Genomic DNA, 26,161 nt, shown 5'->3' on the forward strand with positions numbered 1-26,161 from the left:
CACTTGCCCGTCCCTATTCCAACGTCTCCACAGCGTCCGCGAGGCCTCCCGCCGCCGCACCGGGGCCGGTGCGCTCGGGGGTCACTTCTCCCTCCCCGGCGGCGGCTCGGCGGCGCGGCGCTCCGAGCCGGGGGCGGGGCTCACCTGTCAGCCTGAGCCCCGCCTCGCGGCGCCCGGGCCGGGCGGGGGCGGCAGACGGACGGGCGAGCTGCCCAACCAGCGCGCGGCTGCCGCGCGGCGGGCCAATGGGCTTCGCGTTTCGGGGCGGGGCCCCGCGTTTATAGCGCTCTGACAGCGCGCTGGCCGCGCGGACTCTTCTCGGCGGGGACGGCGGCGCCGGCCGGAGCGGAGAGCTGCGCGCAGAGTCGGTCCCGGCGCCCTCCCCGCACACAAAGGCCAGCGCGCGTCCGGCGCCCGCGGCGGGGACCGAGCTGCCTCCTGCTTGCTCCGTGAGCCGGGAGCCGCGAGGACTGAGGAGGCTCCTGCGCGCCCGGAGGCGCCTTCTCCGCTCCGCGTTCCGGGACATGGAACCGCGCCGACGCGGCGCCCGCGCGCTCGGGCCGCTGCCCGCTGCACTGGATCTATAGTCGAGGCGGCCCCGCTCGGGGCACAGCGCCCGCCGCCCCGCGCCGAGTCGTCTCTCCGCTTCGGGCCTTTGTGTCCCGGCCCCGCTCCCTCCCTGCCGCCCCGCGCCCGCCCGCCTGCCCGCCCGCCGCGGCTGGCCTGGCACCCTGGAGCCGCACGGGAGCCGGCCGTCCGAGCTGCGTCCGGCGCGGCGCCCCGGAGCCCCGAGTCCGCCGCGCCGCCGCGCCCCGCGCATGCAGCCCCACTCCGCACCCTGAGGGCCCGCGAGGGCGAGCGCACCTGGCCTCCGCGACCGCTGGAGCTGCTCGGCGCGCCCCGAAGCTGTCTGCGGGCGCCTGCAGCCTTGCCCCCTCGTCTGCCCCGGAGGATTGCGGCTCCCGGCCCGCGTCCTGTCCCTCCGCGGCCCGGAGTGCGCGGAGCTGGGAGTGGCTCAGCCATGGCCGTGAGGAGGGACTCCGTGTGGAAGTACTGCTGGGGAGTTTTGATGGTTTTGTGCAGAACTGCGATTTCCAGATCGATAGTTTTAGAGCCTATCTATTGGAATTCCTCGAACTCCAAGTAAGTGGCGTCCGCGGTTTCTCTAGGTCCTCGCCCCGGGGTCCGCCGTGCCGTCCTGGCGGGAGGAGGGGTCAGTCCACGGAACCTTGGAGCCTCTTTCTGGAGCCTCGGTCCCCTGTCCCCCTCCCCTGCCACATTTCACTAGATGGAGACTCCTCGCTCTGTTTTCCAGCCCGCGCGTCGGCTCGAAGGGGCGGTTTCCCCGCCTTTCCTCCCCCAGCGCTGCCCCGCGCTAAAAGCCCCTGGCGGCTCGGGTGTCACGTCCGGGAAGGTGTCCGATGGCGATACCTGACCCTCTGTTGTTTTCGAGGGCGGAGGACAAGGCCAGAAGCTGGGCTGGCCGGCGCGCGGGGACCGGCGGGCTCTGGAGAGAGGTGGAGATGCTGCGCTCGCGAGGAGCACAGGCGGCGCGGTCCGGGGCCCCGCGGGCGGGCGGGCGGGCGGGCGGCGGGCGCGGCGGGCCTGGGGCCGTGGAGCGCACCCGCGCAGACGAAGCCGTGGGTCGCTGCGCCGCCCGCAGCACCGCGTTCCCGGCGCGCCTCGGCTCCGTGCGGCCAACCCCAGGGTGCGCGGGGAGCTCTCCTGCTTCGCAGAACTCGGGCGCCGAGCCCTCTCCTCCTCGCCCGGGGACGGGCCTTGGGCTTCCCCGGAAGGGCCCTCTGCACATCGGCTTCTCTCTTCGTTTACACACCGAAGGCCCCAACTCCGTGCAGTCTCCATCGCCGGCCTTAGTTTTAGGCTACCTTGCGCGAAAGCTTAGGGCCCTGCCCAGCCGACGCCGCTCCTGAAGTCTTTGCCCTTGGGGCCCCGGGGTAGGAACGGGAGCCTGTGGACCAGACATGCTTTTATCCACCAGTACGGGTGGGAGAGCCAGGCCTTGTGAAGAGTAACTTTCATCCGTGTTACCGCAGTACACTCAGAATTCAGAAAATACAATCCATCCTAAATATATGTGGCCGTGACTCGTAGTCATGGGGGCATTCAGTATTGCATATCATACCATTTAGAATCACAGCCAAAAAATATTTTACAGAATCATGGAATTTTGTTCTTGGAAAACGTGGGGGGAAAGCGTGGAGTTATTAGCCTCTGGGGTAAACGTTTGAGACCAGAAGTAGTATCGGTGGCCTAATGGAAGTTGATCAAGTTGGGCATGGATTTAGGGGTAAAGAGATGGGGATCGATTTAGAAATCACGTCTTCATTAAAGAATTTTATCCACTCTGTGGGATGTGGTGCATTTCAAATCCACCAACACGTTAACCAAGAATTCTTTCACTGAAAGAGCAAAATCGTCCCAGTTATAAATCGGCTTGAAGAAATTCTTGCACGATGCTAGGAGGCACTTAAGGCACTTTCAAACACGGCTCAGATTTAAAAGTTACTTACTAATGCCGCCTCCTTGCATGCAGTCTGATCTGGTGTGGATTATATTTTTAGTGTAAGATTGTATTTGCCGATCAGGTCCTGGCGGTCGCATCTCTACACCCACACCGAATCGCGAGGCACCAGGTGATGCCGGGAAGCGCCAGGCTGGGACCTGCGCTCCGGAGCGGGCCGGAGCCGGGAGAGGCCGCCGGCCAGCCGGGCAGGGGGAGCCCGCGGCCCGCCGCTGCCCGCGCGGCGCCTACAGAGGTCACTCTTCCATGCGGAATGCGCGGCGCCTCGCCCCTCCCCCAGGCGGCCTGCCCCGCGCCGCTCCTCACTTTCACTGAGCGGCTCTCTTTGGGGGCTGTTTTTTTTTTTTTTTTCTCTTGAGGATTTAATATTTCTATTTAAATCTAGTTGAAAGAAATTCTCCCATTAAGCGTTCAGCTCAGTATATGTATCTTTGCATTATTATTAACTATTAGTTTGTGTGTACCCGGCAGGAGGATTAGAAATACCAATTTGGGGAGAAAAAAGGTAGAACAATAATGATTTCAACCTGAGGCATGGGCATTAATATCTTCTTTTTGGAATATGTGTGTGTGTGTGTGTGGGGGGGTGACTGCTATTTACTCACATCCTGATGATTTAAGATTAGTCTGTTTTTCCAAGCGGTGGCCAGATTTAGAGACCTGCTAAGGCCTTGCATTTTCCCCAGAAGCCTGCCTCCCTGCACTGCTACCCTTGCTCTTGGTGTGATTGCTCCTGTCCTCAACACTAGAATTTCTTTTAAAATTCTCATGATAATGGTTTGCCTGGAGGACTGGATAATCTGTTCCTGGAAAAAGATCTGCTTCGCAAATGCATGCAGCTGAATGCTAGCTTGAGAGATCAGAAATATTTCTTCCTGGGGGAATGATATGAAAGAGCCTTTTCTAAGTTTGAGAATGAATAAAAAAAATCCCTAGTGCCAAGAGGTTGCTTTACTTGGGGAAGTTGCATATTTATTTCCAGGGAAAAGTTTCAGTCAGTAAATATGACTTGGCAGAAAGGTAATCAAATGCATTGAAGTTTCACGTTAGTTCCAATGAACTGTGGAACAATTCATTTGTGATGAAGCAGCCATCAGTAATTAGATTTGTTTCATTCGGAGGTCAGCTTTTTTAGCAGGTGGTCGACATAGGGAGCATGCAGCAGCTGTTTGGTTACGGGGTCCAGAAAGTCCTTTGTGAATTCAGCGTCTCCATAACTACTTTAATCACATTGTCTGCTGCTCCCATCCGGGCAAGTGTATGTGATAATCTAAAGAAGTTCTGTGTACTGAAATATTAGTGGCTGCCCAGTTGGGCTATTTGCATTGTTATTGCATAGGTTCTGGTAGAGTTGGGCTGGTTGTAGCCATTTTGGCTTTTTAGGTGGTTTTTTTTTCTTTTTTTATTCAGCAAAGAACAGCAATGCCTAGCTTCCATTTTTAATTAACATTTCAGTAGAACATTCTTTTTCCAAGTGTGATATTTATGCCAAAATAAAATGATTGCCTATTTTTTAAAAAATACTAGTTTTACTTTAGAGTGAGCAAATCTTTATAGGTATGGTATTGTGGAATGAATTACACTGAGTTTGTTGAAAATTTTAATCCAGTATTAATTTCTTATGTCTAGGGTTGCTATTTCATCTGCATCACATACCAGTTAGTTAACAAAGCGTTTTGTTTTTCCCATGTAATTTTTTCCCCTGCATAATACAGAATTCCTGATATTGATTGACTTGATACAAAAGAATGGCTGGATAATATCCAGATAAAGTATAATACATGGGCTTTACCACAGTCAGGCCCTGAATAAATACGGACCTGTCAGAGATTGATAAAATAAACTACAATGGATAGTGCTGTTTAAACAGTCCATTCAATAACATATATAAGCCAGCCAGCCTTCCATTGTGTCTGAAATTCTTATTTTTGTAGGTAAACAAATGCACATTCAGCACTGATTGAATAGCCCCTTGAACTATGCTCCACAGTTTGCGTTTGGGTTAATCTTGTCGGTTTTAATATAGAGAGAAAAAAGCTCAAAGCACCAGGGGTGGGATTGTTAGTGCTTTCACATCCACATTCCTCACATTTTGTCAGGATGATAAACTGTAGGTAATGGACTGTCGTTGTTCTACAGGACAACTGAGCCAGGCAGAGCACAAAGACAGAGCTACAGCGATATCTCACAACGTGCTTGGGAGTCTTCTTTACAGATGAGAATTTATTTGGGAATCTCGTGTCTAGGGACTGCACTTCTTAACCTCAGCAATTACAAGTTAGAGCCCTAGAAACAGGAGCTGGAGGTTAAGATGATTTGTTAAGCACTTGGTTCTAAATCTTTCACAAAGCATAGCTGTTGACACTTGTCCTTCCGATGCAAAGAAATGCAAATGACTCCAACGTTTCTAAACGCTTCGGACTTTTAAGCTGTAGTATGTGGACAGGTGAATTAGCCGTTGGCCGGAGACCAGCTAAAAAGTACTAGTTGGAATGGTTTTTCCATACAGAGTCAACTGAAGAACAATTGGGATATTTATTATCATAAAGCCGCTTATCTGTAAACTTACTGAAGTGAATCCTTTGGTGGATCGGCGAGATGATTATCTTCAGTCGGACATTGCAACTGGCGCAACTAGATCCTTGCTATCTTGTCTTCCATTGCACATCTTTCAGGTAGCTCCCAGGAGCTTCAGTGTCACACCTAACTTCGAGCGACACGTTTCAGAGTATGTTCACCTAGTGGGAAACTATTTGAGACCCCAGCATGACTGCAGCGGTGCGTCATAGGAATGGGAGTGGCAGGGAAGACGAAATACAGATTGTAGACCCTAATAAAAAAAAAATTTTTTTGCGAAAGATATTTCTTTTAAGATTTCATGAAAACATTATTCTTAAAATATTTAATTGTAAATTAGACAAAAAAGAAGTGCTCTTCTAAGAAAAATGATGAAAATGGTCCTCATATCTGCCTTATGTCTGCCTGCCTTTGCTGCTGACATAAAGAACCTGTTTTTCAGGTCACTTATTATACATCTACATAGATTTGCGTATGAGCTCACTCTTTGTGTAGCAGAGTGGAGCCTTAAAGAGGAGTGTTCAACTGTTTAAAATATTTTGATTAAAATATGCAAACCCATAGAACTATAAGCTTCTAGTCAGGAATTAGCTCTTTCAGGGAAGAACCCCCCCTTTAAGGGGAGAATTAGAATGGGGCTGGGGGAGGAATATAAGAACAGCAAAGAAGGAAGGATAGCAAATGGGACATGTTCCGAACAGCTTGGAAAAACTCCTGTGGCTTCATTGTCTCTGTAAAGCCAAAGAATACAAAGACATAAGCAATTCAGCCCTTCTCCCATGATGGAAGATGTAAACCGTTGACATGCCTCCCCTGTTTAACTTGTTTAATTCTCATTTTAAATTCAGCACTATACTAGCCATGTGAACTCTGAAGGTTTCTTTAGTAATCCATTTTGTAGTTCCGAATCAAAAACAAAGTGAAAGGGTCTGACACAATTTGCTTTTATTTTTAGGCAAATCAACCCTGGTCATAGTTAATAAGGGGATTACAACCCAGACTAGGTCTTTACAGATGTGATGTACACCAAGGGCAGAGTATAAAGAAACTGATCCCTTTTGATTGAAGTATGGTAAAAAGGCATAGAGAAACCAGCAGCAGTAATCTGATTGTATGGCAATAAAACCACCATTTTCTGTCTTTCAGATAAAAATAATGTGGTAAATCCATGCAGTTCATAAGATGTAAAGGCAGATAAAGGGTGAAGCCATGGCAACATATAGATTAGCTTGATGTTAGAAATGACACGTCTCTGAAAAGGGCACAGAGACGAGGGCCCTTGCTCCAGGCTGTTGGGTATTATGTGAGAACCACGCAGTCTTGGAAACTAGGATTAGAAAGTATGAAAGCTCTACTTGTGGTCTGGGATGGCTAAGGCAGTAAAGAAAGGCTGCTCAGTTCTTGCTCATTGGTGGTGGATAATATGGCAAAGGTAGGTTTCATTGACTGCCTTTTTTATAGATTGAGATGGGGGCTGATTAAAACTTTAGATCACTGCAGTTGTTAGGGCCTGGGAGATTTTCCTTTTTAACTCCTGGCCTTACAGCGGCAGCCGTTCTGTAGGATTAACTGCACTTCGCGGTCGTTGCCTTAATCTATTTGGGCTTCAGCAGGGCCATGCTGGGAAGGAACAGAGACCAGAGGGGATAGGTAGGGCTGGGGTTATCTGAAAAGAAAACAGAGACTTTTTGATTTCAGCCATCTTTTGAGACCCAGCTCCATCTCCCACTGCATGGGAGAAGCAGAGGTAAACAGGACACATTGTCCCTCTCCCTCAGCCTCAGAGCTCTTCTGTGAGTTGTGTCTTTCCCAATCTGGAAAAAAAAAAAAAGATATAATAAAATTAAAAAGGAGGGAATTTAGTTTGAATTCAAATTAGCAGTAATGCAATATGCCAAAACCAATGGGCTCTATCTAAATGTAATTTTACTCCTAAATGTAAGTCTTAACCTTTGAGTTGAATGGAATAGGCTCCCTTAGTGTAAATTATAGGATTATAAAAATGTTAGTGCTGCCCAACCTTGAAGTGAAAAACAAAACAAAAAACTCTCCATGCTGTTGAATCTTATTGCCTTCTGTTCTGAACAACCCTGCAAATAAGCTGGACTTTTGTTTTTGCCTTCTACACTTTCCATTTTAGTCATTAAACAAAATAAGCCATTGAAATCATGATTGGGTTACATGCAGAGTGACATCCACAATTGGGTCAAGCCAGGAAAAAAAAATTGCTTTATTGCCTTCTATTTGGCATTGCAGAAAAGTCTCAGCACTTCTTTGGGAGAGTCTAAACTCTTAAGACATTGAAAATACTGAAAACTGCAAACACCCTAAATGTCTTTCTTGATGGAGTGGATCTTGGGTGTGTTTTGCAAAGGGGAATTTGTGTTGTGTTGTTTTGTTTTGTCTTGTTTTTAACAGCAACATAGGGTCTTTTTAGACTTCTGTGTTCTCTGAATGTCGGACGAAGATTGTCATTAAATCCTAAATATTCAATTTTAGACCCATTTTGTTAATTTTATTCCTAATTCTCAGCTGACTTGATCACGTTTGGGACTATTGCATTGTTGCCTGTTTTGCTCACTACTGTGAGAATTGCTATGGGCATTCCTGTGTAGCATTCATATACTAAAAACATTTAAAAGTTATTGCACATAGACTTGGCATACCCAGGGCCTGCTGCTTTACCTTCCTTTCTAACTTCATTCAGCAATTTATATCAATAGATCCATTTCATTCGTCTAGCTTCATCAAAGAGAAGGGACACCCCCTAATTTACAAGCTGGTCACATCCAAGCACCTTGCATTCTGCGTTTGACAATGATTGTTAATGGCCCATTCAACTAAAGTATTTGCTTGTTAACAGGGAACAGAGCATGATAAATGTCCAGCAAGCTTGCGGCCTCCTTCAGCTTTTCAAATGCAGACTGGTGCATATTTATGGCAGGCAAATGACAAAAGAAGAAGCTGAATTGCCCTGGCCTCCAGCTTTCTATTAGGAACAGGGTTAAAGTGATTAAAGAAATCATTTAAGAAAGCCCTGTCATTTGTTTACTAACCCTCAACTAGTAGCTCTGCATTCTACCTGCATGAAGATATTTCAGAAGTGCTGCAGATAAGGATGGTGGATCTAGCAAACCAGTCATGAAAAGAGTAGGTAACCAATTATGAAATGTTTTCCATTCAGCTCACACTGAATGCCAGGTGAACCTATTTCTGTTTTTCCAGCAGAGAATCAGCAGTGGCTCCAAACTATTAAAATATTTTCCTTTTAATGTATAAATTCAAATATATAATTCTAGTCCAAAGCATTTTGTAGCTGGTAAGTGCATACTTGCTGATTTCAAATAAGAAAACATAGTAGGGGAAAGCTCTGTTAAAGAAAAACAAGTTGGTTCTGCCCATAGTAATTCTCTAAACAAAATATGAAGAAAAAATTGGCAGTAGCGAAGTATTAATAGTTTGCTCTTTTCATTCTCTAAAGCATGAATAGGTAAACGTTTAAACTGCTCAGTGGTGGGCATACATTCAGAGCGCTGTGAATGAACCACTGGTGCTCTGCCATGCCTTGAAAACCTTGTTTTCTTCAATACTTTAGTTGCTTCAGGTTTTCTGTACCTAGTGATTAAACAATCCAGTTTACTTTCTTCATTCAAATTCGGTTGCGTCCAGTTTTAATTACAGTATTTATATCGATCTTCCAATACTTGCTAGCTAAGTCCCCATCGCCACTGAGGCACGGATCTGTGTTTCTCATGTACACCACTCCTGCGCTACCCTAGAATAATTATTAAATACAAGTGCTGCACAGACTTTTGAAACCAGTAGGGTCGATGCATTTGTGTTGGAGGGAAGGGAATGATTATGGGTAGTTCTGAGGCTTTAGCTTGTGTGGTGATGGGAGGTGTCACTCCCTGCTGTCTGCCCCCTCTACTGCTGTCCCAAGTCTGCACTCCCTGCAGGGCACCCAGCCCATGAGCCAGTAATAGAAGTTCTGGCCTTCAAAGACAGAAATGTCTTTCACATGATCTCTTCCAGCCTCTAACCTTACAGCTGATGAACCTGAGGCCCAGCGTGGTTATGCTGCCTGAAAAAAATGCTTCAGAATTTCAGTTCTTGCTCTTTCTACCACTTAAGCTGGTTTACTGCCCGTAAAACATTGCCCTGAATCAGAATTCCCTAATGAGTGAGTGGGGCAGGGCAAACCATGTTTGCAGCCAACGTAGAATATATCTAACTGAAGAAGAGGTTAGAAAATGTCATTTTTTACTGAACTATCAGAACTCTATTTTGGGTATATTTGAGATAAAAACAGAGGCTTTGAATCCCCTTGACCCCCTTCTATGGGAAAACTGACTATGATTATAATGGGCTGTCCAGTGAAGTTCATGAGTTCTCCTGTAATCCCACAGCACTTTGTAGTTGTATATGGCGCACATAGAACAATATACACTGCGCTCCGTGACTCACACAGGTCACACTTCACCACTCTCCTGTGCTGGAAGTCAGGGAGAGACATTGCCTCGATTCGTTGGTCTCTGCTTACTAGCGGCCAGCAGTGTGTCTGGTAATCGTTAGTTGAATGGACAGACAGCCCAGATTGTCGTTTGTGGATGCTTACGTTGTCCTGATGTACCATCCACCTGCTTCTAGAGATGGATGAGACCTGAGGAGGCCAAGACTGCTACTAGAGACCTGTGGCACTCCAAGTTAGGGCACCAGCATCACCTGCAGGCCTTGCGAAAACCCCACCCCCAGAGTTCCTGATTCCTGAGGTCCAGGCTGGGGCTTGGAAATTGACATTTCTAACAAGTTCCCAGGTGAAGCTGGTGCTACTGCTCCAGGCCACACTTGGAGAACTGTTGTCCTAGACCAACATTTTTGGGAAAACAGTTCAACATTAGATCGTGATACTTCTAAAAGCTGTTTGGGGATCTCTGAAGAAATATGTGGTCCTCACCCTGCAGGTCCTGTCCACATTCCTGCTTTTGGGGGCCTGGAGGATCTAAACCACTGATGGTAGAGAAGGCGTTGATGTATTCAGCAAGCATTTATTAACTGTTGGACCTATTACTGGGCTCTGAGAATACAAAGCAGAATGACCTCTACCCTCAGATGTAAATTCTCAGGCCAGACAGAGAAGCCCAGGTGGAGCACGGCATGTCGGGTGCCCTGGCCTGGTGCACAGAGGGGACACGGGAGGAAGGGAATGGTGTTCTTCTGGGGGGTGGGGGAGGGGGTGGTCAGAAGGCAGCCCGGGGAGGAGAAGCTTGAGTCTTGATAGACTTCAGGCATCTCAAAGCAAAGTCAAGTAGATTGCTGAAATAGAAAAAATAGTAAGCAAGTTGAAGTACAAATATTTTAGCAAAGGGCAGCGTATGTCTCTAAAGTGTCCACCTAAGAATGTGCTTGATTATTTCATACATCTGGCCATAGCTCAGAGACAGATCCCACATGGTACACATAGACCCTGTGGGGCAGCTAACCCATTGATTTCAGCTACCTGTTTAATGTGAGAATTATCAGTACCTACTGCTTCTCAAAATGAGTGTGATAATGGATAGGCGAGGCAAAGACAGTTGGGTAAGTGCCATTTTAGCTTAGTTAAGAGCACACACTTTGGAAATTGGCTGTGTGAGCCCAATCCCAGTTTAGCCATGTATTAGCTGTTTAACTTTGGGAGCAGCATCCTCAATGTCTCTCAGTTGTCCCGTGTCAAAAATAGGGACAATAATAACATAGTGCTGGATAAAAGAATGACAAAGTTGTGGTCAGGATTAAATATATTTAAACAGCTAAGCTCTGTGCTTGGCAAAAATGAATCAATAAATGTCAGTTATTATTAATAAAAATTAATTGAATATCCACTCTGCGCCTGGCCGTGGTTCAATTTGCCTTTCACAGACAAACAAAATAAAATGAAAATATTCTGTTAATAAAGACTGTAACACCTTTTAAACTCTCTGATGTTGTGTTTTGTTTACCTATCCAGCTTCTACTCAAACTTCCTGCTATGTGAAGTATCTTTTCATTTCCTTTCTGCTACCAAATTAGAGACTCTCCCCTCTGCTTTCTGCCCTTGATGCTTTCTTGTAACATTCATAACTCTGGATGTTCTCACTGAGCTATGCAGCTATGACCTGAGAGCACAGTCTTTGCCTGAATCCATTTTGTGTGTTCTAAAGGGTACGGTAAGATCTTAGATTGTTATTGAATGCACAAATTCAGCCTGTAGGGTGGGCAATGTAGCATTTTTTTGCATTGGTATTACATAATATTTCTCATTTAGAAAACTTACCTGATAGACATTATTTATTTTATGTACCAGCAGTTGTATACAGCACATACTATGTGCCAGCTGCTGCTCTAACTGCTTAGCAAATACCTGTTAAACCTTCATAGGAACCATGTGAGGGAAGAACTTTTATTATCCCCATAATACCAGTGGAGAGACTCAAGGCCACACTGGTTAATTAACTTAGCCAAAGTCTTATATAGCTAATAAGTAGATTTGAACCCAGGTACTCTGGTGCTAGGATCTCTCTTCTTAATTCTCCATCTCTCCTTGTTATGCTGCTGCTTGGCGTAATCGTGTAACCAAATTAAGGGTGCATTTGCTCAAGGCAGTGCATACAAGGTGGATGAAAAGTTTGGAGTATAATTCTTCCATTGTCCATTTGGGTTTATAGTCAATTTCTTATGATGGACATGCAATTTTAAATGGACTATTTGAATCTTTGATATAATGAGGTTATATCCAATGGAAACAGAATAATGAGCAGCCCATTAAAAGGATGACTAGACAGTTATTACAGTATATAATATTAATGCGTTTATTGAGGATTATTCCTTTGACTATTAACATTTTCCTTTTAAAAATTTAAAGAGTTGATCGTTTCTAGCAGGGAGAAAAAGAGGTCAGATTTTCAAGAAGAGATACATTCGGTTAGATGCTGAGTGTGTGTCAAGCTAAGGAGATAGTATGACATCTTTTTTAGAGTCTAGTCACAATTAAATGCCATTTTATTTTGGATTTTGGGATCTGTGCCAGCTTCCAGCTTGTCAGAGCTGAGAAGACTCAAATCAAGTCCAGGCCTATTTCTACAGCAAACTGGGATTCTGGCTTCTTGCCTGTGGATTCATTCAGTACAGCCCATCTGGCTTTTGATGTTCTGCAAGTTTGGAGCAGTTTGTTTAAGGAAGTCAGGCGGTGAATATTGGTGGGCCTGGGGTTCTCTGGACTCCAGAGGGCTGCCTCTTGGTTTGCATTTTCACCATGCTAATCATCTGCTTACCTGCAGACCAAGTGGCCTCGGGCCAGAGGTCTCTAACAACCGAATTTTCATTCCTTTCAGAACTAAGGGGCCCAGCACATCTTCTTACCTCCTCCCTGTCCAGTTCACTTCCTGTTTAGTTCTCAGTAGCTGCTTGTTTGAATCACTTGTAGTATTTAATGTCTTGAGTGTTTTGGATTTTGGTCAAGGTAACTCCAGGCTGCATGTGGTGATGCAGAGCAGGAAGTAAACGCATTATCTACAAAGGTACAGTGGAGCACGGTTCATATCTTTGTAAGGTACACGGTTTTGGGGTGATCTGTATGGAAGTCAGTAATTGGATCTGGTTTTGGTCCATTGTGATGTTAGCAGTATAGACCTGGCTGTTTTGTAGCCTGCTCTGGTTTCTCTTCCCTCTCTTTTTTCCCTTTCTCCATTTGCCGTGGCCAAGCCCTGAGACATGTAGGAAAATATCTCCTGTCACACGCCCACAATAGACCTGTCCCTCACCCCTCCTGGAGCCCAGGAAGGAGCAAGTGTCCAGGAGGCAGCTATTTAGTTGCTTGTAAAGCAACGGCGCACAACCTCATAAACTGTGTTGCTGGGCAGATTGTGCTTAACTGGCAAGGAGAAGCTCTTCTTATAACAAGAGAGAACTAAGAGAGTTTTATCTCATCTTATGCCTTACTTGTTAATTTCTTCATTCTTTAATTACACAAACACCTATGGAGCGTGCAGTCTAGGCAGGGCACTTGAGAAGAGTTGGGGTCCAGAAAACAAGACAAGCTCAATCCTGGAGAAGTGAGAATGGCAGCCCCTTGCTGGGCACACTTTCAGTGCTGTTTTCCCCACCAAAAGGGAGAAGTTTCATTTTAATAAAACATGGGTGAATCACTTTTCTATATAGGCAAAACTCTTTGGAGTTGAAAAAACAATGTGATGGTAGGAATGAAAGGGATGAGGAGGGTTGATAAAAAAGACACACACACCCTCACTCTTGATTGTAATATTGCTTTGCCCTACACTATATCTTAATTCCCTTTCTTCAAGTGCTTTAGTGCCAAGCCATTCCCTGTATGATTTACATATGCCTTTCATCTCTGTGATTGTCCCCACTCAGGTAAATGAGCAAATGGGTCTGACCTCTTGTATCTAAAACAGCAGAGAACCAGCTGGAGATGCCCTTTGAATTTCTTTCTCTGTGAAAGTCATTTTTCTTTCTGGTGCCTCACCTATAAATAACAAGAGTTCCACCTTCCTTTATAGACTCTTGCTAAAAGCATGGTTTTGACAAGACCGTACAGGCGCAAACAAATTACAGTTGGGAAAGAAGCCTGCAATGTCTCTTGTCTCTGAGGGTTATGAAATCCTTGTTTCAATAATGGAGCCGGCCTGGTAGAGCCAGCAGAACAAAGTTTGGCATTTGTGAGATCACTCCCCTTCTTACTTTCCCACTGTACATCACAGCACCTCAGCCTTACTCTTTAAATCTCCAAATTTTGCCTTATCTAGCTGCACAATTCATGGGATGATTTTGTTGTTGTTTTTGGAAGTTGTGATAATGGTGGTGGTGGGGGGTGTTAAATCACTTTCATAAATAAAGACACAGGTTTTTTTGGTTTGAGGTACATGGTTGATTTTTGTCTTTAATTAGTCTCTGTTAACTCCTGAAAAAAGACAACCATGGTATCTGTACATCACACACTTAAACTCTGACTTTATAGATGATTTATATATAAGTAGAAGATATATTTTTCAATCTCAGCCTGGTGTAGGCATGACCTTCTATGAGTTGGAGGTTTTTATGATAGGGAAAAATCAAGGTACAGATTTTAAAAAATGAAATAAATACTTGTGTTAGTTTCTGGAAAAAAATGTTTAAACTATGAGAAAATTATCTTTGAGCATTTTAAAATAAAATTTACTTTAGCCACCCATGTTCTAAGCACTATATAACAAATAAAAAACAAGATTAACATCAAAAGGAGTCAGTTTTCATTCAATTGTGCAGCACTGTAGGCTGTGAAATTTAATATTATTTTGACTCATGGTAATTGTAGAATGACAGAGGAAAATGGATTAAGTTTAAATAAAAGTATATACAACAGCCCAGAAACAGACTCTCTCAAATGCAAGTTGAGGTCATTGGGCCAGGGACTGGGCCCTCTGGCTCTGTCATTACACATTAGAATTTGATAAATAAAACTTTCCTTTAGACTATAGTTTAATTACTTTTTTCCAAATGTAGGCATAGAGGAGAGGCACAAATAAGCCTAACCTTGAAGAGTTGCTAAACTGGTTTGTGTGCCTGTGGGCTCTCCATGCATTTGAATTTCTATGCTTCTCATCTTTCCTTTTCTTGAAAAGAGTTTGCTTGTCATTGGTGCGAAGTTTGAAATGCACTCCCCCCCCCACACACACATACACACACACTGTTCGCTTATAACACTATGATGGTTCCAACTTGTATAGCCTGCTTTTAGGCCCCTTTTCTTTTGCTTGAATAAATCAGGTTCATGTTGCAGATGATATTTGTTTTAGGAAAGTGTGAAAGAAGGGGCACCTGTGAAAACAGGCAATTGTTCCAACACACATACACATTCAAATTAAAGCAGAAAGTGTCAATTAAAGCCTCCAATTACTACCTTATTTCTTGGAGGTTTAAAGCCACTGAAAAGATAGTGGTGCACTCACTGGAAATTTTAAGGTAATTACTTGTTACTCTAAGCAGTAGTATCTGGTAACCTAATTCTATATAACCCTGACAGCCTCTCTCTACACCCTACTCTTTCTCTGGTTTCAGAATGTCTGTGTAGAAACTTGTTCTGATGTTAAAGTGCAAAAGGGGGCAGTAAAGTGCTATCCACAAAAAGGGAAAAACATCTTGCCCAAGTATTTCTTGTTATTGCCTATATCTTTCCTGGGCCCTGCTTTTATTTATTCATTTTATAACAAAACTCTTCTGTTTAGGGCATTTAAAGAATATCTTACTAAGCTGTAGCAACAATCTGGCATTAAATGGAAATAATGCAAGACTGGATATCCTATTCGTTTATAAAATGTGGCATCAAACTCACGTGGCTGTGATTTGAAGTCATTCTTTGGGCGTATTTGTATTCCCAAGTGCACAGGACACTTTGGAAAAGAATCTTGGTCTTTGGTGTTAATGCTGTCCTAGCTCCAGGTAGACGTGGAGACCCCACAGTGCATGGCAGGGGCTAAGGGACACTGGGGCTTGGGCTATCTAGAGCAGCAGGCTGTCTGTCCTTTGTCAAGAGGTGACTGGCAACACCGACCAGCTACAGCAAAACTGCAAAATGCTCATCCTCACTCAGATTTCAGACTAACCAATTTATACACTGACTGTTCTTCTTCGCTGTAGCCTTTGACATTTAATTAAAATAAAAATTAAAGCATTTTATGGAAGAAGTCCATGTTTTCCAAAATGGGGTAAACTCAAAGTGTACTTAACACAGAATACTGGCTTAGGAATAAACCTGTTATATGAATTTTGGTTTGCTAACTGCTAGGCCAAGCCTTTTTCTAAAGGTGAGATCAGAGTCCTTGAAATGTTTGTGCATTTCAATGATTAAGTGTAAATTCTATGTATTCCATATTTTGCACTTGTTTGAATAAACAATGTATATGTTACTATAGCTTTGTAGACTCAGGAGTTGATATATTAAATAGTCCGCATTTTAGACTGTGATAATTTTATTTGCTTTCTAAGGAATTGCACCAGAAAGTTGAAAAGTTCTGTAGGCATTAAATATTTTAAATGCTTATTTTTAAAATCAGTTATGAAAAATAGTACCATATTTTAAACTACACATTAAAAAATGTTTTAATCTAATCACAAAACATTGACTGTTTTATTGCAGAGAATTTTGAAAAATACAGAAAGCTAAAAAATCACTCTGAGTCCACCATCTAATAGCCCAAGATAGTCCCAGGTACAGGCTTTGTGTGTGATAGTCTACGTTTGTCTCTGTGTAATTAGCAAAATAAATGAATAACATACCATATATTTTATGTGTATATTTTCAACTGAAATTAGCCATCTATTTCTAGTGATTGTGTGCTCTAATATAATTTCAAAATGAAAGGAAAGTAAAATTAATTCCTTGTGGAAAAGTAATATATTCATGCATGAGTCTAACTTTGCTGAGCAATTTTCTTCAGAGACAGAAGAACCATATTGCGTAGGTCTCCTGTTCCCCACCCCATGGCATTTGTACACACACTAGCATGTGTGGCAAGGTTTGCCTTGTCTTGTTACCTGAGTATCATGGCCCTGGTCCTCAGGTGCATGATACTTGCCGTAATTATGGAGAAATATTAAATATTTTATTTAAACAGATTTGTATGTTTATAATACTAGATAGAAGTGGCTCTGGATCTGATCTGATGGTTTTTAAATAGGAGCTTTCATACAGCATTTCCAAGAACCACCGTAATCATTCCTGTCTGGAGGAGGGGGTTTACCTGGCCCAGCTATGTTTTTGAACACAGAAACTGGTAGTTCCTATCTCCCTCTTTTTGTTCTGATCTCTTCCTTCTGTGTCAGCTTACTCTTTTTGCATGCGATTGCTAACATACTAACTTGCCCTTGTTTGTGTGGTAACTTTGGCGTATTCTTCATTCGTTCGCCTCCAGGGATCTGTTGCTTCCCTCGGGAGAGCCACCAGGCCATCTCTTTTTCACGTGCATTTTCACAGGCTGCACTCCGCCCCACATGCCCACGCAGCGATTTGGGTATTCTTCTTGGTAATTCCACATGCTTCGGCCACCCTTGAAGAAACATGTATGATGTCATCAGACTTTTGTGTTTGTGGTATGGTCAGGGGCAGAAGGAGAAACAGGGGAAAAGGGGTGGGGGGTGGCTGGGATTGCAATTCTAGGTCCACTCCGAAGCTGGCCCTAAACATCTCACCCACCGGCCTTCCACGGATGCTCCAGTTACTCTGGGCAAAGTGTAGAACGCGATCTGGCAAGCACTGCCTCCATCTGACTTCTCAGGCACCTTGTGAGACCTAATAATGCCATACCGGTCAGCAGAAAAAATCCAGACATGACATCCCAAGGTGCAGTGATCTGGTTTGTGAATGAAAATCACACGTAGTGACCCCTGATCTCTTAAGTGGCTGGTTTATATTTTAATGCGTTATGGCAGTGTCTTAAACAAGCATGTGTTCACAGTGTGGGTTAAAACTTTCTGCTGTCTTCGTTAATTGTGGCTATGTTCTAGTCTATTAACATTAAAGAATATTATGTTGCATAATGACTGGGGGAAAAAAGTTTCTACAATTATGGCTATGAAGTTGAAACATCTAATTTAAGTTATTAGAGATCTCATTTAGATTACTAAATACTAATGTCTAATTGAGATGATTAGATTTAACCAAAGTAGTATATTTCATGTAGAAGTATTTGAGTCCACTTTGGCAAATAGCTTTTAAAAACTTGGATTAGGTTCAATCGGTAATCCAAGGGTAAAAATAGATTCCAATATGAAATCATTTCACTTTAGCTATGTTAACTTTGGAAACCCTGTTTGAGGGTTTCCAGTTTTTTCCACATTATATTATCTCCGTATCTGATTCACAGTCAGGACATCTATTGTCTTGCTTGGGAATGATTCAGCGGGAAAAACCACAGGAGTTCCCATTTCTGCTCAGTGTTCCCCACTCTTGTAACATCTGCCCACTGCTCCCAGGGCTGCTCTCCAGTGAAAATGCGGGGAGCCACAGCGCCATTGCCCGAAAAGCAGTCCCGAGCCTGAAGGTTCTCCTGGTCGGGAGGAAGACACAGTTTTCCCCTCCCAGGAAGACAGTAAAGTGCTCTGGCTTTGAGTAGCCCAGCTCCGAGAGGAACTGGCCTAGCTCTGTTGTCTCTCCCATCTAGGACATGACTCTCTATTGATGGTCTTTGTTTTTTATTTTGGATTAAAAAATCTCCAGACTTTATTAAATGACACCTCTCTACTTGTTTGGGCAAGGTTTAACAAGAACAACCTCCCCTACGTGGCATGGGTTCTAACTATGGAGGTTTCCTTTTCCTGTTTTCTGGTTACAAGATGAAAGTTATCTCAACACACACACAAAAAAATGTATATTTGGCATCCACTATGGATAGTCAGGTTAGTAATTCGATAGTTTAGTAATTTAAAATTAGCTGGTTGTCATCACCATAATTCTTTCTTTTTTTAACACTTTCAAAGTCAACATAGAGTAAGTGTATTATTGAGTATTACAGAATATTCAGGGCATAGATGTGCTATGTAGTCTGAGTTATTAATGTCTCTCAGCAATCTCAAAGTAATGAAATTCTAATGTAAACCCGCTGCCTTCAATTATAGAACTCTATCTTCACTGACTTGATTATAACATACAGGACTCATTGTTTTCCACTAAAAAAATGGCAGTATTAGGAAACTTAGCCCATTTGCTTTTCATGTACATTTTGCTATTTGCATACTTGTCTGACTGGAGTCTATCTGTAATAGTACAGTAAAAACACAAGTCCCATGTAGTTGGTCTGTTTCTTCCTCACTTTTTGGCTCTTGGTGTCCGGGGCAAGGCATGCACACCCCCAGGAACAGTGGTGCCAGATGCCTGTGGCGGAAGAGGCCTCTCCGCGTTAGGTGCAACTTAGTGTGTGCTTGGCGTGGAGCTAGACTCCCCGTGTCTTTCCATGTGACACTCCCAGCCTACATGTGTACTGGCTTTCTCTTGATTTTCTCTAACTTCATGGCTTATCTATGAAAAGCTTGATTTAGGAAAAAATGTGTTTCACCAAACCAGATTTATAATTTAATATGCTGCAGTGAGAACTGAAAAAAAAAAAGTGTTCAGAAAAAGGGGCTTTTCCTGTCATGTCTCGTTGGGCACCAGGGTATCTCCACCTGTTTGTTGTGTTGGGGCGGGGAGTGGCTCCTAAATGAAGAAAATGTGATGGAAGGTGCTGTGGACGGTGCTTAGCAAAGCGCAAGTGCTCAAAAGCAGCAGCGTTTCTGGTATTAGTGGTTCTGGAAGTAGGTGATTGCCTTGCATTTTAAATAGAGAGGGATTGTACAAGACTGCTGATACTCATGAATTTTTCCAGGAAAAAAAGAGTCAGAAACTCCATCTGCACAGCTCCTTGTTCTCCAGAAACACCACCGTGCGTGGGATGACGTCGTATGGAAATCCCGTCCCTCCTACTCAGCCTGCCCCTGCCCCACTCTCAGTGATTCTGTCTTCAGAATTCCTATCACGCCCATGATCTGCAAATAGTCTGTGGCACTGAATCTGTGTAAATGTTAGCTTCCATTTGTTCATTCATATTTTTTCAACTGATACATTATTTATTGAGCACCTACCACCTGTCAGCCCCTTGGGCATTTAGTCTTGAATCAGACACACACGGGACCTGCCTGCCCTCAGGGAGCGAGATTATAAATTCCTGATAATCAGTGGTCGTCCACTTTTCTGTCACTCAGAGCATCTGGCACAAAATAGGTCGCTCTGGTTCTCCTCACAGGACTGTTGTTTGCTGCTGTGTTGCCTTAGAAAGCTCGAGGGCTCTAGGGAGACAGACGGCCGTCTGCGGCTCTGCCGCGGTCAGCAGTGGGGACCGTCCTGAGTGATACCCGGGCAGGAGGTCTGCGGGGGCTCCCAGCCCAACGGCACTCTGTCCACTGAGAAAACGTGATCTCATCAGTTAAACTCACTGGTGTGCTGTTTATATATATATATTTAAAAAGTAAACCTCTGAAGTATTGGGCCTTTTGTATTTCATTAAAGAAGCAGTAATTGTTTTTAATGAGCTCTTGAAACAATTGCTTTTCAAGAGCAATGGATCAAATTCTTGCCTCACTTTTTGCCACAATGTATTCTGAAGGTGGAATTGACACTTTTTTGAAGCGTCTCGAATAGTGAGTTTTGTCGGGATTCACCTCCTACCAGCAGATCCAATCTGCTGATTGATGTTCGAGACTTCCTCCCTGCGCCGCCATTCCGATAGCCGCCCCGTGGGTTGCCATCCTCCCCCGGCTCTGACCAGTACACCAGTCTAACAAAGTGAGGCTGCATACTCTGAATGGCAGCTTTACAGCAAGGAAGGCCTGGCTAGTGTGTGAAATGAGTTTGGAAGACTCGCTCAATTACGTTTGTGATTTGTGTCTTCTGAAAACATGGTCTAAATCGCAGAGATCCCCGAAGCCACACCGGCCCATGTCCTGTGTTCTTGACCTCACGGCACCAGCTGGTACAGTGACTCGGATTCTGTGAGCGATGGGAGAGTCATGAGGAGTCGCTTGCATTGCAAAGGAGGAAACCTCCCGTGGGTCTTTAGTTAAACAGGGAAAAAACAAACCCTCATGAAGGAAACGGGATCTTGGGAGCATTTTGAATGAAGAAAGAGCTTAATGAGGCAAACTTTGGACGTAGGGTGTGATGTGGGGGAGTTCTAAGATATGCAGAGACGTATGGCTTGGCTTGGGAGAGGTGTGATGCATTTTCTTAAAAGAACTAAATGAATGGACAAAGAAACAGTACCTCTGGCTTGGTGAGGATCCTGAGCTCTGAGGCCTGGGAAGCCCCCAGGGTTTGTTCTTTCGGAAAAACTTCTGCTAAAGGTAGCTGACACCTCTATGGTGTTGCTCTGTGCCAGCTACAAAAGGAACAGATTTGGGATAGAAAATGTTTGGAGTGGGATGAGAAACACCGGGCAGAAATTGGCCCCTGGTTTTTGTATACCTTAAAGAATTCCTTAAACGGTCAAGAAATAAGACATAAAAAGGGGAAGTATCAGGAAGATGGACAATTTAATGGTCACCAAATGTAGTTAGTACCTACTGCCAGGCATCTCGCTACTGGTTTTTAACCACAGCAACACATCAGAATCACTGTGGGGAGATGCGGAGGTGAAGAAATTAACCTCATCCACAAACATTTTGGGTCAGTGTATTCCTGGAGAAACGGAGTGGTGATTTAGCCACAAAGAAGATGAAATTGTCTAGGGAGAATGAATACATTGGCATTCAGGAGGTTGAGTGAATACCTTGGGGAAGCCGTTCCTTCTCCTGGAGTTGAATTTTAGAAGTATCACTCCAGAAAACTGTAGAAATGGGCAAAAAGGTCACAGAGAGGCTCTCACTAAGCAAGCATGATCTACATTTGTCAAAAGTTCTAGGCAATTCTTCAGCAGTGCACACATGGTTGTTTTAAATTTATCTTTGTTATAAAAAAAATCATTTTAAGTTCTGCTTCACAGAAGGATTTTATGTTAAATTATTCTCGTTCACTTTTTTTTTTTTGAATGAATGTCATATGCCTTTGTTAAAGGAGCTCAGTTTAAAAAAAAAAAAGGACCACCCTCTCAATTTGGGGTTGTACAATAACACATTGCCAAGAAAGAAAGAGAAACAAGCCACCATGTACAACATGCATTTTTCCTGCCATAAAGAGTATTGGTTTTTAATATGAATCTGTAATATTATTTCTGTTATGGGTAGTGCTGTTTCATAACCACTCTCATGCACATTTCAGAAAATGAATACCACTCATCAGCATAAATCGTAAGCCATTACCTCAGGACGGATTTGAAAATGGGGGTACCCCGGCCTCACTTCTTCTCCAGTAGTGAATTATGACCCTCTAGTCGCCATGGCTGGTGCATCTCTGGTCAAAGAAAGGGTTGGAATGGGAGGAACTAGAGGCAATGCTTTGTTCTCAGGCTTTAATATTTTAATGAGCCTGCAGGCTTGGCTGCTTTGGAAGGAGCTGGGATTTCTAAGTGTGTTGTTAGTGTTAGCACTTGTAGAAGGATGTTCATTAGGAAGCTCTTGTTTCATTTTTTCAGAGAAACTCCCCATTAAGAAAGATCTTTCAGCAGCATGGCCAGCAAGACAGAGAAGGAGGAGGAGGGAAGCTTTTAGCTATGAGCACTAAGGGGATATTGTATCAGTAGTCTTAGTTCTAAAGATTTGCTTCTAAGAATTAATTGGAGCAAATACATCTCAAGGGAAGGAAAAGAAAAGATTTGTAGAGCAAGGACGGTGGTTGTTGTCCTTGCAAGTAGAGGACTCTTCATTTTGCAGCTGAATCAATACTACAACTAATTATTTCTGGTTATCTTTTATGGGTTTGTAAGACATTTCTTTTGTTCGGTGTAATAAAAAACCCATTGTTTGATCAGTGACTGACTAATTATGATAAGTAATTTGAAACATTCTTGATGAAACTTGTCTGTTAATTAGCATCAACAGCAAATGGAAACTAACAGGACAACAAAGTATTAGTGGATTCACTGTTCCCTGGAATCGATGAGATCTTTCTGTGGCATGCCCAATAAACTAAAGCTGCCAATGGTTAAAAAATAACAAACATGTGGGAAGCTCTGACTCACCCTGGAGGAAAAGTTGTTGTAAAGGTACACAAAGGAGTACTGAAACATTACAAGTGAAGGGGTGGTAAAGAAATGTCAGCAGGTTGCCTGATCCTGTGGTCTAGAGTAAGGAGGATTCTTTCTTTCTTTTTTCTTTTAAAGCTTAATTCCAAAATATATTCATCCTGTGTTGATCTGAACTAAGAAGCTTTTGATAAATAATGGTGTGGATCTGAAAAATTTAAGTTTGGGATTATTGGCATTGTCTGGCTATATTGTAATTATGATATACTATTAACTTTTATCAACTCAATGGCTTTTTTTTTTTTATACTTTTAGATTTCTACCTGGACAAGGCCTGGTACTATACCCACAGATAGGAGACAAATTGGATATTATTTGCCCCAAAGTGGACTCTAAAACTGTTGGCCAGTATGAATATTATAAAGTTTATATGGTTGATAAAGACCAAGCAGACAGATGCACTATTAAGAAGGAAAATACCCCTCTTCTCAACTGTGCCAGACCAGACCAAGATGTAAAATTCACTATCAAGTTTCAAGAATTCAGCCCTAACCTCTGGGGTCTAGAATTTCAGAAGAACAAAGATTATTACATTATATGTAAGTATAATTCTATTCATTTATTTTATAGAAATTAGGATAAGCTAAATAGGTTTGTATCGATTTTTGTTTCCTTAAAGTTATTGTGATAAATAACTTGGTGAGAATCTTTGCTGAACAATTGTCCACTATTTTTCAAAGCAACTCTAATTGAATTTGGGACCCTGTGCTAGCAGTATTCATTAAATATAAATACTCAAAAAGAAAAGAGAAACTCCTAGAATTCTTCTAACATTAAAATAAATGTATTATATGAATATATTCAGCATCTCTACTGACAAAACCATTTTTAAGGACCATTGGTGAGATTTTTGATAGGTAAATCTTGTGCAATGCCTTTTCTTTTCATCCATTCATCCATTCATTCACTCATCGTTTAGTATTTATTCTGCATCAGAGACTGTGCTTAAGTGCTTAGGGACTCAACAGGAAGCAAGGTGGTATAATAAATAGTACACTTTCCTCATGAAATTATCATTCCAGAGAAGATGGAGGTCATAAACTGGAAGGATGGGTCTTACAGGCAAAGCACAATGGTTACCTTAAACCAGATTTAGAAAAATAAGCCAAAACTTGGTTTGCTCAATGAGTTACTCTTGTTTTTCCCCTATATATATGTAAAAAATAATTTGACACATTGTTTTAGGAATGGATTATATGTATCCTTTGGATCATATCTCAAGTAGCTCCTGAGGCTATATGAAGTCCACTGAGGGCACACCTTGAGCACCTGCCTACTGTGTGCAAATCAACTGTGGGCACAAGGCCAGGGTCATTCCCAGGCCCCAAGTTTTGTCAGAGTAAGGTCTGGGTGACTCCGACAGCTCTTCATATCATTCAAGCAATGAAATATTTTTTCTTAGTTTCTTTGCTTTAAAGTAATACTCATAACCAGGTTGAATTCTCCATTCCTGCCTCGCCTAGACTTCAGTTCCTTAGGGAACTGCTGTCTGTGGTTGGGCTCCCCTACCTCTTGGTGACTGGATTGGAACTCCAGCTTCTCAACCTCTGAGCTGCACTTTAAAGCACAGTATTTGCTGAATACTTATCGAGTGCTCAATAATATGTTCTTTTTACAACATTAATAATTAAAACAAAGGTGGTCATAGACACCTAATTATCTCAGTGTCTATTGCTGTGAACCTGAAATGCCACAGAGCCTGAAAACCTACTTTTAAAGCCAACTTGCTACTTAGAGTAGCTTACCAAGAATAAGTAGCAAAGAAAAAGAGAAAGTGGTAAATTATATAGTTAAAGGAATAATTATCAAAAAATGAAAATAAAAGCATGCTGAGACGAAAAAAGGTAGATGGGGCGGTGAAGTGTACAGAATAACAGGAAAGCCTTTGAAAATATAAAATAGTTACTAAGTAAAATACATGGAAACTTTAAGGTTTTGGAAGCCTAATGGCATTTCTTTTTAAAAAGACTTTTAAAGTAAGATTTTTTCAGTGGGTGCCGATGTTTAGTGTGACATTTGTAGGGAACTGAAACTGATCAGATGACTTCATTAAGAAGGTTAATGCCCCTGGGTTGGGTGGGAGAAAGAAGGTGGATGTGCTGGTAGAGTGGACACTCTAGAGATTAGATGTTCCTATGGTGGCAAATGCATGTCTCTAAAACTGTGGCTGCAACCCAAGTGCACGGATAAGCCAACAGCTCCAGGTCCTGTCCCCTTCCTTTAGTTCATGACTTCATAAAGACTGCTTTGCAAATTCTAAGTTCCCACTGAGTGCAAGTGGGATTTTAGTAAACATCAAGGGTTTAACTTTTAAATTAATATGCAACAAATGCAAATAAATAAATGGTTTAGCAACATCTCTTTGCTTAAAACAGTGAGTTATTTAATAATTACTTTATTTGCTACAAGAGAGGATTTATATTTACAAGCACAATTTAATTTATATTTATAATTTTAATTGACACAATAATGGCATCTTATTTTTCTTGTTTTGAAAATTCTTCATACCACATTAACAGGTTCATTGAAGTTAGCTGAACTACTCTGATCTCCAGAACTCTCCTTAGAGCTATGATTTACAGTGCAAAAGCATGTGGTAGCCTGGGATAAAAGAATCTTTCTTAAAATCGAGTTGAGGATTTCAAGTTTGAAACAATGGGGGCTATTTGAGTGTTGCTGGTTGAGAGACTGTCCCAGGACTGGGTAAAGGACTCAAAGCTCAGAAGTTTGCCGGAAGTCCAGGGAGACTTTCAGCAGAGTTGAAAGACTTCACCACATCATAGGCATAAGAAGGTATTTCAGATACTTGGAAAAATGCAGAAGCCAATTTCTCACTCACCCTACAGCAAAGCTCATTGATATGCAAGTTTCCCTTGAAAAGAAATGGGAAATACAAAGAACAAATTTTAAAATAGTTTTAAAAATTAATATTGGCTTTGCATTGCTTCTTCAAGAATTTCAAGGTGCCAAAACAATTAAGAGATTTTTAAAAAGTCACTGCTTTCCATATCAAACAAATACACACACACAGAGTCACGCTCTATTACTGTCTTTTTTGAGAAGAAGGAAAATGTTTGAAGGTAGTAATTTTTATATCAGTACATTCATAGAATAGTGTTAGATAGCATGATGGAAAGTACTCAAATTTATAAGTATATTTTTAACACTTGAAGTCATTGAATCACTTTGATACAGTAAATAATATTGGTATTTGAGTTGCTGCATTATATATTCCATGTGATTAACTCCAAAGCTTAGTGTCTAGTTTGTAAGCACCTTCACAACTGGCAGTGTTATTAATATCATTATTATCGTGTTC

The 26,161-nt window shown here is 42.8% G+C and overlaps 1 protein-coding gene across 1 annotated transcript in view; it reads left to right on the forward strand.

Annotated features, from left to right (window-relative positions):
* The first annotated feature begins 307 nt into the window (after nt 1-307).
* EFNB2 (ephrin B2) overlaps nt 308-26,161 on the forward strand; it is a 42,553-nt gene continuing 16,699 nt past the window's right edge. The window contains exons 1-2 of the mRNA XM_012751982.3: nt 308-1,143; nt 23,098-23,381. Coding sequence (XP_012607436.1) covers nt 1,022-1,143; nt 23,098-23,381 — 406 coding nt within the window. The 5' untranslated portion in view covers nt 308-1,021. The remainder of the gene's footprint in view (nt 1,144-23,097; nt 23,382-26,161) is intronic.

This window comes from Microcebus murinus, chromosome 13, assembly GCF_040939455.1.
Source record: "Microcebus murinus isolate Inina chromosome 13, M.murinus_Inina_mat1.0, whole genome shotgun sequence".
Classification (NCBI taxonomy): Eukaryota; Metazoa; Chordata; class Mammalia; order Primates; family Cheirogaleidae; genus Microcebus; species Microcebus murinus.